This window comes from Numida meleagris, chromosome 1 (genome assembly GCF_002078875.1).
Source record: "Numida meleagris isolate 19003 breed g44 Domestic line chromosome 1, NumMel1.0, whole genome shotgun sequence".
Taxonomy (NCBI): domain Eukaryota; kingdom Metazoa; phylum Chordata; class Aves; order Galliformes; family Numididae; genus Numida; species Numida meleagris.
Genome location: NC_034409.1, coordinates 17,174,442 through 17,190,040, shown reverse-complemented (window position 1 = coordinate 17,190,040; position 15,599 = coordinate 17,174,442). Strand labels below are relative to the sequence as shown.

The 15,599-nt window shown below is 36.0% G+C and overlaps 1 protein-coding gene across 6 annotated transcripts in view; it reads right to left on the bottom strand.

Annotated features, from left to right (window-relative positions):
• The window catches only part of FAM19A5 (family with sequence similarity 19 member A5, C-C motif chemokine like), a 416,638-nt gene that overhangs the window by 189,362 nt on the left and 211,677 nt on the right, over window positions 1-15,599 (bottom strand). For all 6 annotated transcript variants that reach the window (XM_021384677.1, XM_021384678.1, XM_021384679.1 and 3 more), the window contains exon 2: window positions 2,717-2,866. In XM_021384677.1, coding sequence (XP_021240352.1) covers window positions 2,717-2,866 — 150 coding nt within the window. The remainder of the gene's footprint in view (window positions 1-2,716; window positions 2,867-15,599) is intronic.

Sequence of the window (15,599 nt, the reverse complement as noted above, 5' to 3'; positions counted from 1 at the left end):
GGTTAGCAGGTCACACTTACTATGCCTGCTTACTTCACCAATGACTGCATAAATTATTAAAAGACTAAGGTCCAATCTGATACCTTTACTTCAAAAATAATGTAATTAAAATCAAGACTGTATAAAGAATAGCAGGTATTAAAACAGGTTTTTGATAGCAGAAATGAAACAGCAATACATTCCTAACATCAGCTATAATACAAATAAAATAAAATTTGCAAAAGCATATTCTATATCCTTTTCATGAAAGCTCAGAGAAAGATTTGTTTGGACAATGGAAAAAAAGTGAATAGAATCTCTGTTAGATGGGAGATTTCAACAGATGGAAATACTTCTCTTTATTGTAAAAACAAAACAAACAAATCAACCAAAAAATGTGTTTGGCTGCTGTGTTCCTGAAACAGTAGTATTTGACCTTACATCAGATAGAAAAGGATCATTTCTCAGACATGATTTTATGTGGATATAATGTTCTGGCCAGGACAAAGCATTTAGTAGCTGTGTTTCAAGCACTTTGTTATAGAAATTGATGTAAATAGTATGGGAAAATTCAGTGTATATTCTTTAAAGTATGAACCTGGTAAATTCGCAAATGGATACTTGCTAGTTAATGACCAAACCATTTGCGAACTTTATTTACCAACAGAAGATTACAGACAACATAAAGTGTTTGTTTATTCTTTCCCATAAAACTGTGCTTACCGTATGTAAAAAAATCTCAATTTTCTTAACACCTTTCCTAAATAAAAATTACAGACAAGAGACTTGGCTTGTGCTTTCTTCTTAGTTCAGAAAATCACTAGCCAGCTCTAAGTATTAAGTTTTTGAGCTTTTATTACACAATAACCCTAGGACTGTCAAGGAAAGCAAAATACCACGTCCTACCCATCTGGTAGTTATCATTCTTAGAAAAGGGCCCAACACCTTAACAACAAGCATTTCATAAAAATAATGAAGAACTGTGTTATTAGATCTTATTAGAACTATCTGGAAGAAAAGTGCTTGGACATGTAATTGGAAACTCTTATTTTCAAATGACAAATTTCCTACTTATTTCTCAAAGACGAAGTACTACATACGGAATCCATTCTGATTAAATAATATCTAACCATAGGTCCAATAATCTAGTCCTCTGCTTTTATAAAATGTTGATCAAGAACACTGAAAGCAGAAGTAGAATTTGAAATAGGCCTTCTTCACGAGTTTCCAACAATATGAAAAAGATAATTTATTTTCAAATATTAAATAATGCTTCCATACTTGGAAGCTAAGCAAACGTCACAAATGGAGGACCAGATGTACTAATCTCTTTTTACTGACAGACAGATTTTAGCTTTCTGAAGTCTAATTTCATCACCAAGGGTGTCTCAAAGCAAGACCGACAAAGTGAGTGGCAGAGAGCGACTAACTCTGGATACCCAAGTTAAAGTAAATTAATCTCACCATATGCCATAACTGACCGAGGAAAAATCGTTTGTCTGTTTCCCATCAGATGATGCAGAACTCATGTTTTCCCATATAACTTTGTTGTTTTAAAATGTTAAACTTGTTGAATTTATTTCAGTTCCTAACAACTAGTTTTGACAAAATTGCAGCTAGAAATTACATAGGAAAATAATTTCCTTTTTAAGCAATTAAATCTTACAGTATAACAGGAAAGAAGAGAATTTCTTGATATAGAATCAAATTATGACAGACAGCTAAGAAACGGTATTACAGAGTACCAAAAACATTGAAAGGAAAATGCAAAAATAGAATGTGCATGATGTTATATTTAGCTTTGTGAGTAGGCACTTAAATTTCCTTTGAGCTGTCTTCTTTGATAATTGCTGGTAAGACCAAATTCTGGAGAGGTATTCTCAGCAATTATTATTTGAGAACTCAAACCAGTCTGTATTCAAAGGCTGTGTGAATTTATTGTGTTTCCATACATAAGCATCTTTTCACTTTTGTTAACAAAGCCGAGGTCAAAACAAGCCATTTTGCATCAACTATTTTCTACATATTTCCAATTTTATTTTTATTATGAATGTTTGCTAACACATTAAATGTGTGTAGGCAGACCTGTCTTGAAGATTGTACGGTTGTTAACATCTTATTTAGCTGTAATACAGAAATTCATCTCACAAAACAACATCAGAGTGAGTGAAACATTCTCATATCTCCTTCTATGTCAGCATTTTTCCAGTCTGCATGTTATCACTGCATCTGCAGTGAATCATACAGAGTCATCATTTTAGGGAGAGAAGGAACGCTGGACATGTAAGGTGTATTCAAATACTATATTCCAATTAAAATATCAATGTTTTCTTCAACATTAACTTTCAACACAAGAGCAGTGACACTAGCTCCCCAGCTTTGAGGCACTTTTGTGGCTTTTCATATATATATACCTATTACAAGGAATAAAACGCAGGGGGAAAAATGCAATTTCACTGCTGATACAGTCATCACATGCAAAATACGACAGTAACACACTCTCAGCATTCAACTGTATATCTAGCTATAAACAAAAGTAAAAATTCAAATTTTAAAAAATCACTTGAAATATCTGTACTACTAGTAATACCTTTTTGGGTATTTCAGTGGTATTACCAGTGCTAGTAGGAACATATAAAAATTCCTGCTAGAGAGCTTGTATTTGCTGACACACACTACCAGTCGACACCACTCTTGTATTGGCAGAAACTAATTGAATAGATCTTTTACTTCTTACCATCAACACAGGCTGGCCTTGCTCTTGTTGTACCGGCAATCTGTCCTTTTTTACATGCACAGCGAGCTGTTTGTCGAGCTATAGTCCTTCGGGGTTGACTGCTATCTCTGTCCAAAGTAACAATCTCACATGTACCTGCAGCCAGTTGACCTGGAAAAAGAACCAGCAACAGGTACCAGAGTCACTGAATGCACTGCAGGCAATCTATTACAGCCGAATAGAGTCATGGCCCTACGTCACCACAGACACTCCACAATAAATGGCAGCCAGCTGATGGATATAATAAAACTGAGATGACATACAATTTTTCTTTGTGGTGGACGTATGAAAACGCTGCAAACTAGTTCTGTCAGAAAATGATTATTGTTCCATAAAAGCCAGAGAGTTGAGGTCACACAGGTTACTTTTACTTATGTCAGCTGAGTAAAGGAACAATCTGCTTTTACAGCAATGAAATTTAAATAGTATGCTCTCCATGTACATTCAGAAAATGATTAAGTATACGGAAAAGAAAAACAGTATTTGAAGGCCTTCTCCACATTCATATTATCTAGTCTTAACTGCTTCACATGTTATTTCTGAAAGACAAGGTCTTTCAAAGAACGTCGGAGTTTGTCGGGCTCTTTGGCTCTTGCTTTGCATTGGGTCTTAGCAACTCATGCTCTACTTGACTCAGTTTAGAAGTAGCTAGCCTCCTGTCTTTTGTTAAACGTACAATATAACTATTCTGTAAATGATAGTAAAATGACAGAGCCTGGTTCGCTCAGGACCACTGTCTTCATTTTACTGACTTCTTCAATACGTGTACCGTTTCCTGCATATTACAAAAATCCACCCTACAATTTGGATCATAATGTGAAAGTCAAAAAAAAAGTTACAAAAATTCGTTTTCATGAACTCTTAGTCAAAAGTGAAAGAAGTGAAAGTAGTAAAATTAAAATGGTGTATAAGCAGTACGCTAATAGTGCAGCGAAATACTAACATTTTACAAGCAAGAAAGATACAATATAGAATTTCAGAGCTTAGTAAGACTGAAAAAAATCCCAGCTACCAACTTTATGTATAATTTTTGCATATTATGTTACAGTACTAAACAGCATTTCTATTGGATTGTGTCTTTGTAAGCTATCAATTAGAACACTTCAAAGAAATACATGCAAAAATATGTTTGCAAGTCACAAACTATATTCTCTTTTCATAAAATACTGATATTGAAATAAATGTGATATTGTATTTTTTAATATATAGCTTAAAGGATATTCAAAGTGAATTATTTTCATTGTGTTGAATTTTTCAAAAATAATAAGAGAAAAAGCAGGAACTTTAAATCTGTATTAACATGAATTGAAAAAAAAGTGAACTATATGTCAGTAGTGTTTAATTAACAACTACAAGTCTAATGATATTTCTTTATACTGTATTTTTTTCTATTCTTCTCAGAATCAGACTTCAGTGTTTTCTTTTGTGTGGCTATTGTTCTGAAATTGTCAGAATACCAAACATTGCAGGCTGTCAGCAGCGCTGGAACTTGCTCAGTGCTAAGCTACCTAAATTTCAAGTTGCTGTAACTCCTACACTGCACTAAATGTACAACATAGTAAAAGCAAGAATCATAAAAATGATTATAGAACAAAATGCTCTAAAAATTCATGCAAATATATATAGGTTATAGATATTAGGCCTTCAGAAATATAGATAAGATGTTCAACAGCCAAAATCACTGTAATATTTTAATGGTTGCTGGCAATCAGACTTATGAGCTAAGTCAATCCTGGATTTCATGAGCTTTCTACTCTTTTCCACCCACACTGCTAACAAAAACATCTTAGAATAAACATACTGATGAGGGGATTTTTACTTTGTTACATGCTATTTTTTTCCTTCTATTCTCAGAAATCTTGGGTTAGAAAGCAATGGTTTAGCAAGAAAAGAAGTGGCATGTGATTTTTCAAATGCAGGCAGGGGAAATCCAGGTACATTGAGAAATCTTGAGCTAAAAAAAAAACATTCACTTTCACCCATTGCTAATACACTTCATTTAGGGTTGCAAGAGATGTATTCCTCCCAAGGAATGCAGCTGTCTTAGTAGATCAAGTAAAAAAGACACGATCAGAGATGTATTTAGAACATGACCCCTTAGGCATCTGAACATCATGATTAAGGTTCTGCATTGAGAATAGAAATTGAATGGAAACCAAAGAAAAATGGAAAGCGTAAATATGATATGAGTAAGTGCTCCTGAGAGAATGGGTTATCTTATTTTTCCCTATCTGGGAGTATTTAAACTATTGTTATTTTCATTAAAATATACTGTACCTCATATAATCTGGGTAAATCATTGTATAAAATCCCATTTCATAGGGCAGGAACTAGTGCTATAGCATGGTGAAGGTGAATAAGAACTACACTCAAAGAAAAAAGAACACTGAAGCTCCATGTAAGGATAAATTTTAAGGAATGCAAGCAGTGAGTGTTGAAAAGCATGTCCACAGACAATATTTTCTGCTTTTGAACCTGTCCTGATTTAGTTCTACACAGATTCATTTTAAGATAGCTGGGCTATTCATGTTTTTATTTTTAATGATTATTTTCAGATATTTATTTTTTTTTCCTTTTTAAAGATGATGATTTCTTTCAGGCATAGTAACCTCATTTTTTTGAGGAACTTAGAAATCTTGGGTGCCTGAATGAGACTAATTGCTATAAAAAGATAATGCCTTTCAAGGAACTTTGTGCAGCTATTAAAAATAGTGGAATATTAGAGAGATTCTTGAGATATTTTATAGAATATAAAGATAAATATATAAATAAATTACTTATCAGTTGCCATTCTTGTTCTTATTGCAGAAGAAAAAAAAAGTTATTGTAGATCTCCAGCAAGTCTTCCCACTTAATATGACATACGTACTTCCTTGTCACTGTGTCACAGGTTGCAAAGATTACATCTACTGTTAATTGGCTTTAGATGGCTGTAAAGCATGAAAAGTGTAAGTCACATTTATGGAGGCCCACCTCCAGAGCGAGAATCATCTGGAGGTCTTCTTTGTCTCTCATTAAGTAGAAAGTGAACATACAGGATAATCTTACTTACGTGATCTGAATGCTACTTTTGATTTTTAACCATTTTATCTAGAAATATAAAGTTTGAAGTGATATATATATATATATATATATATATAGAAATATAAAGTTTGAACAGAAGGATTATACTTCTTACAAAGGCAGTTTCGAGAATTAGGGTACCTTTCATTTTCAGGGAAGTTGGCACAATGACCTCTTTGGATGATATTAATGAAAGAAGGCCATTAATTTTTTAGCCTCAGAACATTCTCCACTTAACTCCTAAGTGCAGAGAAGAAATCTCAAGGTACTAATGGCTGGAGTTTCACAGGAGCTTTTCCTATTCAGAGATTAAGAGCCACAGTCTGTGGAACAGACATAAAAACTCAATATTTTTAGTAGATCCTATGAATGTACTCACAGTACACAAAGCAGTTCACCTCTATCCAACCTGAATGAACTGATCTTGAGGGGAAAAAAAAAAAAGAAGACAAGCACCACCAGAGAACTCTGATTTGTTGAACAGTCTGAAAGGTTGTTTGTTTTTTTTCCAAGAAAATGTCTTTTTAAAATTATTTTATGTACCAAGAATAAAGATTCTTTCAAAGTTACAATAATCTTTTCTTTTTTTTTTCAAGTAAATGTCTAGCTATTTATTTGCTGCTGTTGTCCTAAGGAGGAAAATACTTCTGTTCTCTAAAAGTAAATAAAATCTGTCTAAATCACATTCATTTTAGTAAGCAAGTTATAGTTATTATGAATTTTTAATTTATTCATGCTGGAAAGCTGAAAACTTTCCCTCAAATTCATTTAAATAAATAAAATCAGATGATGAGCTCATAATATCTGTGGGTCGAATGGCAATAAAACTTGATCTAAATACACAGGTCATTCCAGGGTTTTAGATTTCATGTTCATCCAGAAAATCTCTTGAATTCTATATACAGGGTTATATTACAGTTCCAGTGAATAATTTTTCCACGCATCATCTATTTGATGCCTAGCAACACAAGCTCTTTTAGTTTAAAATGCATAAAGTTAGATGTTATTAAAAATCTTGGCTATATTCAGATACTCTTTTGTCAGTGAACACAATGCAGGAGTTGTTTCAGAAACACATTCAGTAGTTTTCTATTATAATATTGAAGGCTTTCTGACAACAGAGTCATGCTAACTCTTGAGCAGAGCTGTGAATATCAACAGTTTTCACTGAAACAAAGGGGAATTTAAGTATGTAGTATAATTTATGATATGACATTAACCTGAATGTCAAATATTTAAACATATTTTGATTATTTTAAGTATACATTTAAGCAGAACTTTTTTTTTTTTATTATATATCCTTCCTCAATGAAAATGTTCTGCAACAAGATCTTTTGACTTAAACATCATTCTATTTCAGACAATCCTATTACCTTTTCTTTTTCAATTTTAGTTCAGAACAAGAGAGATTACGGCAAAGGACTGGTTTTTCCCAACAAACCCCACTCACTTTTAAGCTACAACAGCAAAATTTGTAGAAATTCAGCTAGTATAAAATGAGAAAGAGCAACTCCAACAAAGCTGCTGAAAAAAATGTTATTTAATATGAAGCAACAAACCAGAATTGGCTCAGCTTCTGTATCTCAGCACGGGAAAAACCTGCACAAATGAATCAGCACAATTTCAAAACAACTCTCAAATAAGAACCTTGTTTCAATTTTAACATATGCAATAGACAGGCATTTCATTTTTTTTCAATAGAATACATTCATATATTTCCATTTTCTGTTACTAAAGTTTCTGGCATTGAAAGCATCTGCCTCGAAGATGCTTAGTATGTCATTTAGGATCTTGTAGAATCCAAATCTTTCTGTTGAAACATGCCATGGCTGTTGAAGTAACAGATTACATACAGCAATTCTTCATGCTTCTACAGTTAGATAACTTTTTAAAAACATTCATTGAGTTTTATTGAGAGTATATACATGTTATCAGTAGAAAATAAGACAGATGTCATTGTCACATAAACAAAAAGTAATTTAGTAGGATAATCTTAATTTACCAGTACAACATACAGGTGCCCAGTAAATCTAAAAGTGGAAGATGGATTTTTTTAAAAAACTTCCCATAGATTTGCTTTGCTTCAGGTTCAGAGATATATTTGGCTCGATTCATGCTTGCCATGTTACTGTTGTAGTTCCTCAGACTTAAAGGGAATTATTCTGGGTTTTAGTTGTATAAAACAACAGAATTTGTATCAAAGAATGTTTTTAGTGTTCATTCTACAAAGCAAAATTCACTGTAGAATGCAGTTAAGAAAATGTTAAGAATAACATGAGAAAAATATGATGAATGCTGTCTCCTTTTAAGAGTGACTTTAAGTATTTTCAGAGTTTCACTGCAGCGACACAGTACATTATGTCCCTTTAGTAATTACTAATCTTATTGCAATTTTCAGACTACCACTTAGCCATCTCAAGCACATAAACAGGACAGACATTAGGAAGATTGCAAAATAGCTTTCAGCCCTTCCATTCTGAAATAAGCAGTAAATTTTAATTAAGATAGATTCTCTTCTTCTAAATAGTTGCATAGGAAAAAAAAAAAGTCTGCTGAGATTCAAGGACCCATTTTGAAATTTCATTTTTTCTAGACATGACTAATGTCCTAACTTACTGAATTTGATACTGCTGTTGAATGCAATTGCTTAGTATCTTACTGTTAACAATGTAACACAAAGAAAAAATATATATGCTAAACCAAACTTCATACAAGTTGTAAACATAAAGGACAAGATTCTGAACCAATCTTCATAAAGGATTGACACAACGGGGAATTCTAGGCCAGCAAAGGGTTGAAAAAAATCAAGTAATTGCTGAATAAATAAATGTGAATGCAAGGCATTTGTATACATGAAGCTATTTTAAAATACATTTTCCTACCTTGTACACTACTTTAAAAAGTACTGCATTTTGATTCAGTGGTTTTAGTACATGGCAATGTCATTCCTCAAATTCCCATTGAGTCTTATATCAAAACCAGCACACTTGATATGCTGTGTATTACAATAAAGAAAGAAAAAAGAAAAATATTCCATTGAGAGAGAAATTTAAGTCAAGACCCAGAGGGCTGCAATAGGCCCCAGTGTCCCTGCCCACTCACTGGGGCTCCTCACCCTGCCTAAGGCTAGGGACCTCACGTCAGCCATCAGTCCTTGGTCCAGAAAGGCCACAGCAAGTCAGGTCTCCAGCTCCTCACAGCTTTGCTTCACCCAGCCACAGGCCCTCAAGCCCAGCCCACCCACAGGCCCATGTCCCAGCCTGGCCTCAGTCACTGTCCCCAGGGAGGTGCCTGGTGCCTCGGTCGGGGGCTACCCCAGGCCCCTGGTTGCCTTACTCCTGGCTGGGGCTGGGATGGGCCCTGGCTGTGGAGCTCTGGAGCAGAGCTGCGGATCCTGAGGAGAGTCTCACTGATCCCAGCAGAGAGGCTGGAAATGCTTCAGGCTGCAGCACCAGTAAAACCTGTAACACTGGCATTCCTCACTTCAGTGACAGGCCACAGCTTCCACCTTTGAGAAACGTCTTCAACACAGATTCACAAAGAAAACAACCAAATTAATCCCATCAATGTTGGTACATCTTTCATGAATGTTACAGAAATAATCCCCTAATCCACAGAGTAATTTGGGGGTTTTTGTATCAAGTTTCTGTGTTTCTTCTTGGATGGTGAATTAAAAGAAGACTTTACAAATAAGGAAAACATATAACCAATGCTATGAAATATACGTAGAAAAGATAATGTATTTGAGTCCTTCCTCCTTACAGAAGTTTTTCCACTGCCAGTCTGAAGCACAAATCTTAGCAGCACAAAGCTCCTCCAAGGAGAACCTGCAGCTTAAAGAGCCTTCTCTTCCCTCTCACTCATGAAGGCTCAGTTAATTGGTTCTGGAGAACTCCGTTAGTTAAAAAAAGGAAATAATTGCATGAATTCAGGATTAAACACAGCTATGCTTATTTGCATAAGTTAAGACATAGCTGTCATTCTATTACTCCCCTAAAATACTTAAAACTGTTAAGAAAAGAGAAACAACAACAAAAAAAAAATAATAAAAAGAATGCTTTACCAGCCTCTACATGTAAAATAAACCTAGACTGTTTACAAAACAAACAGAATAGCCACAGGGGGAAAACTGTTTTTGGAGAGACGCTGATATTTTCTTGAGAAAGACAGGAATAAAAAGCACAAGTTTGTCTAAAAAGCTACTGACATTTGTTGGAGCCAGAAGCTGTACGTCAGGAAGGAACAAGTCTGTTGTGTTAGCAAAATATGTCACTGCAGGGAGCATGAAATCAGTTTGAAGGAACATGCAGATAAAGTCACATATCAGGTAGACATAATGTAGCAGTACAGGTGAACTGTGTTTTCCATTTCAAAATAACATGAGAACTATTTACATGTAACAGACTTTAAAATGCCGTCATATAAGTGCCCTTCTTAGCAGAATCAAGATATGTATTGCAAAATCGCAGGTTCTGCAGCAGACTTGAGGTAAGATTTGATCCAGTAGAGGTCGTATGGAAAGACAAATCAATACGCTGAAATTTTATTGCTTTAGATCAAATAACAATTTCTTAGACCTTAAACTACTCCTGAAATAATAACCCCAAACTTCTGATTAGGCAGAAAAGCAGCTCCTACGCAACAAGAACTGTGCCGTGGAGGTGTTCAAGGCCAGGATAGATGAGGCCTCTGGCAGCCTGACCTAATGGGTGGCAGCTCTGCCCATGGCAGAGGAGTTGAAACTGGACGATCTCCTGTCCAACTCAACTATGATTCTATGACTACTCCATACCTGTCGTAAGTTTGAAAACAAGAAGGCCAAAATGCAGAGATGAGAACAACTGCTACCTAGCCACATCTGACCTTGTAAACATGTCATCTGTTAACTAATACCAATGAATGCAAAAAAATTTAAATGATGGAAATTTTCTGTCATGGCCACACTAAATCATCCACTGCATTCTTAGAAGATTCAATTTCCTTAAAATAAACTTGTTTATTTTTACTATTGCCTATGACAACCACTCTTCCCTTTCTGCAAAAGCCTATGAGACAAGAATTGATTTTCATTCCAGAGATAGTTCCATGACACAAAGGAGGAAATATTTCCTTGTGTTATTAATTGGAATTACAACAGCAGGAGAAGAAGGTGCTGCTAGGGCTGAAAAATCAAATTCAATCCCCGATTCCCCAGCTGGTTTTGATTTTACCTGCTAAGCCACATTTAAACTGGAAACACCTACACTGCTTTTTTAACCCTAAAAAGAGCTTTTTGTTCCTGGGCTTTTTCTTTTTCCTGTTTTTTTTTTTTTTTTTTTTTTTTTTTTTTTTTTTTTTTTTTTGTAATGTGCATGGTATGCTTATCTTGGAATCACTGTCATTCTTTGGCCATTTTTTTTCATGGAATGAGTCCATAAACATTCTCTATCCAAAACATAGTCTCATAAGGCTTTGTGCTCTGCAGTACTGCACTTTCTGAGAACACATAGATGCAAGAGCTCACACATAACCTCTGGGAAATAAAAACTTATTTAATAAAATTGAAAAGGTAAACACTGAAAAAGAGAGGTAATGAAATAGCCTGGCACACACATCCAAGAAGGAAACAAATCCTAGCAATGTTGAATGTCTTACTATACCTAAGAAGTAATAATCCCACTGAATAATGTATACCATCAATTATAATTATTATAGATAAGCCCAAATCTGGGCTTGATGCTGAGAACCAGACAAAGTATCCTCAGGTCCAAAACTTCAGCAGGCACAATTTGCAGCCACCTCATAGACTGCTTCTGTCTCTGCAGTGACTATAAAGTATGTATATGATGTACAGGTTCAATTAATCTGTGTGGTACCGTGAATTCTCAAATCAAGCACATAAGGATCAGAACATAATAGCATGTATCTGCTGTGTCTGCTATTTCTTCTTGGTAAGCTCTCAGAGTTTCATTACCGAGCTCACCAGAACACTGTAATAAAGTTCCTCAGTGGTACTTGCATCTCTGTGTTTACTGCATAGAGCAATGAAGCCCCTAATTTAGGTACTATGAACACATGACTAGATTTTAGAAACTACAAGGCCTAAGCAGCATCTAAAAGAAATCCCTAAATGCAAGCCCCACTACTGCATAGTAGTGATAAATTTGAGTGGTGGCTTTCATTTTAAAGGCTTGTCTGGGAACAGTGCTTTACACAAATGTGACAGAGAATCTTCAGTGTGCTGGCTATTATTCTCAGCTGTTCCACAGACTAGGAGGAGTGACTTTCTTTCTGGGCCAGTTTCACTGCTGCCTTAGGCATTTTTATCCGTTCTGCTTAAAATGGCTTATGAAACAGGTGCATGCTGAAACTAAAAGTTTTTATGGATGAGATCCATGATTTTTATATCCGTGTTTCTAGTCTTCCAAGAATATAACCATTTATGGGATAAGATTCTCCTCTGCACAATTCTGAGAAGGGTGACAGCAAGAGGTTTTTACGTTCTTTACATGTATCCTAAGGCTGGTCAAAGACAGTGCAGAGAACACAGATGAGAGTTAACTCAAGCATCTTTAAAAACCAATAAACCACTTGAGATTGGAGATACATATTTACAGAGACACTCCATTTATCAGCCACAATGTCTTTGTTTAAACAAATAAATGTTTAGTCACTGCACACTTAGACTGCACATTCATCCAATTTTTCATCTCTATGCCATACAGAGGGATTAATGCTCAAATGCAATGTTTCATATGTTTACACCAGATGTAGAATTTATCTCAAGATACTGAAAAGATGTAAACATTTGAAGTGTACAAATACATTCTGTTTTTCTATGTGCAAGACTAAGCAGATCTAACATAGATACAAACAGAATTATTGGCAGAAGCAAAACTTCAAGGTATGAGTTCATATGACGGAAGGCAGCATTAAAAAGTCTTTACACTGATAACCTTTTAAAAAACTTTGTTAACCTTTTTTTTATTATTCCTTCTATAACAAAGTCCATCTCTTTTATGTACTGCTTATCAGTTTTACTAGCTAATAAAAAGTTAAAGTATGCTATCAATTTCCCAATGAATGCCTTATAAATAATACTTCCTCAGATCAAGGTCTTTAAGAGAAAGAAACTAGAATGAGTCACTGTCACTGTTTCACTGTGCATTTTGACAAATGAAATTAACTGTCACCCATGGTGTACCATCCTGTGATAAGGTTCCCATGACAGCACAGACTGTAACTAGCAGTTTTCTAAACATACAAAGTATGTACATTGGTAAACACACACATGTGCGCTCATAATTCACAGAAGAATGTATTGTACTATATGACTTTCAAGATGAAGATGCTTTGAAATGCATGGCTTCTTATATTCATCACAAGATAGAAGCACTTTTCTTATATTCATCGTAAGATAGAAGACCCTTTACAATTGCTATCATACTAATCACAGAATCACAGAATGGTTTGCGTTGGAGGGGACCTGTAAGATTATCTAGTTCCACCTCCCCTGCAATAGGCAGGGACACCTCCCACTAGACCAAGTTGCTCAAAGTCTCATCCAGTCTAGCCCTGAACGCCTCCAGGGAGGGGGCATCCACAACCTCACTGGGCAACATGTTCCAGCATCTCACCACCCTAAGAGTAAAGAATTTCTTTCAAATATCTAGTCTAAATCTACCCTCTTCCAGCTTAAAGCCATTTCCCCTCATCCTGTTGCTACATACCCTTATAAAAAGTCCCTCCCCAGCTTTCCTGGAAGCCCCCTTCAGATACTAGAAGGCCACTATAAGGTGCCTCCGGAGCCTTCTCTTCTCCAAGCTGAAGAGCCCCAACACCTTCAGCCTGTCTCCATGGAGGAGGTGCTCCAGCCCTCTGATCATCTTTCTGGCCCTTTTCTGGACCTGCTCAATGTCCTTGTTTCAGGGGCTCCAGAACTGGATGCAGTACTCCAGGTGGGGTCTCATGAGAACAGAGTAGAGGGGCAGAATCACCTCCCTTGACCTGCTGGTCACACTTCTCTTGATGCAACCCAGGATATGGTTGGCCTTCTGGGCTGCAAGCACACAATACTGGCTCACATTGAGTCTTTCATCAACCGACACCCCCATATCCTTCTCAGCGCTGCCCTCAAACCATTCTCTGCCCAATTCGTATCTTTGCTTGAGATTGCCCCAACCCAGGTGCAGGGCGTTGCACTTGGCCCTGTTGAACTTCATGAGGTTGACATGGGCCCACCTCTCAAGACTGCCCAGGTCCCTCTGGATGGTGTCTCTTCACTCTAGCATGTCAACTGCACCACTCAGCTTGGTGTCATCTGCAAACTTGCTGAGGGTGCACTCGATCCCACTGTCCATGTCACTTACAAAGATGTTAAGTGTCACCAGCACTAATCCCTGAGGAATGCCACTCATCACTGGTCTCCACTTGGGCATTAAGCCATTGACCACAACACTCGTGCAACCAACCAGTCAGTAATACCACAGAGTGAATCAGTAAGTCTGCTCTTTATGATACCATATCAATAGATGCAATATTTTTAGTTTTCAACATATAAACTTTAGTCCAAATCAAAGAAAATTTTCAAAGTAGAAACTAGCTATGTAAGAAGAATTCTCACTGATTTATAGGGGAATGCCATATGTAAAAGAATGCCAGGTCTGAGTCAAATTGGCTGTACTTTGCACGGCTTTTTTCTCACCTGCTTGCTAGAACTTTAACACCAGAATATCAAGTGTAGTAAGAATCTCAGTATTCTGGCTGCATCTGGTAGATGGCACCAAATCATCCCCTCCAATTTGGAATTGATTGTATCACAAACCACCATGTGCTATATTTCACCTTCTATCAGCTAAGTCTCTAAGAAGAAAACCTAAGAGGACATGAGATTTGAGAAGCTTCACAAGTCATGCTGAACCAGCACTGACCAAAAGTTCTCTGGTGCAGAGGACAAAAGAAAAGCTGTCAAGGTAAAGAGACTTTTGCATTATCAACTACTGCTTAGGTACTTAGTGAAAATGCTGAGGAAATGCTGAAGGAGAATCACTAACATTATTGAAAAGCATTAATATTTTCTGTCTTTTTTTTGTGTGTGAATATATTTTTGTTGTTTAGGTCAGTGATTCTGGTGCAGTGTTTCTGTGGTACTTGTGTGCAGGCAGACAAAAGTATAAAATTCATAGACAGGAGAATGATCCCACAGGGACAAGTAAGAAAGCAGCAAATAGAGATTTATTGAATCAATGTTTGCATTCACCAGATATAATAAAAGCTGAATGATATCAAGCAATCCACTAACATATATGAGATATACATGGCCATGTTGACCACTTATGGTCTGCCCTTCTTATTTTAATTTTCCCAATAGCAATATAACAGTTTGAATGAAAACTGAGGATAAGCTGATACGAATCAGAACAGGAAAGCTGGCAATAAATATTTCATTAAAAAAGGGTTTCTGAAAGGCCATATAACCTTTTGTCTAAATACTTCAAATCCAAAATGTATTAGGTTCAAATAAAATAAAGTTATTTTAATCAGATATAGGTAATCTGAACTTATACAGTGGATGTTAAAGGGAGAGTCGTTACGACAATAAGACAAATCCTATCATCCAGCCCAGGACTGGGTAAGGTATCTCCAGAGAAAATAGGCCATCACAGCACATGTTACCTGAGGGGCAACAAAGGGTAGTGAGCTGAATGATTAATCACAGCTGTAAATACACAATACATTATTTGTGTGTCTATGTTTATGTTCACAAACACTTGTATTTTGGTCTCATGCTGGGGAGCATAAC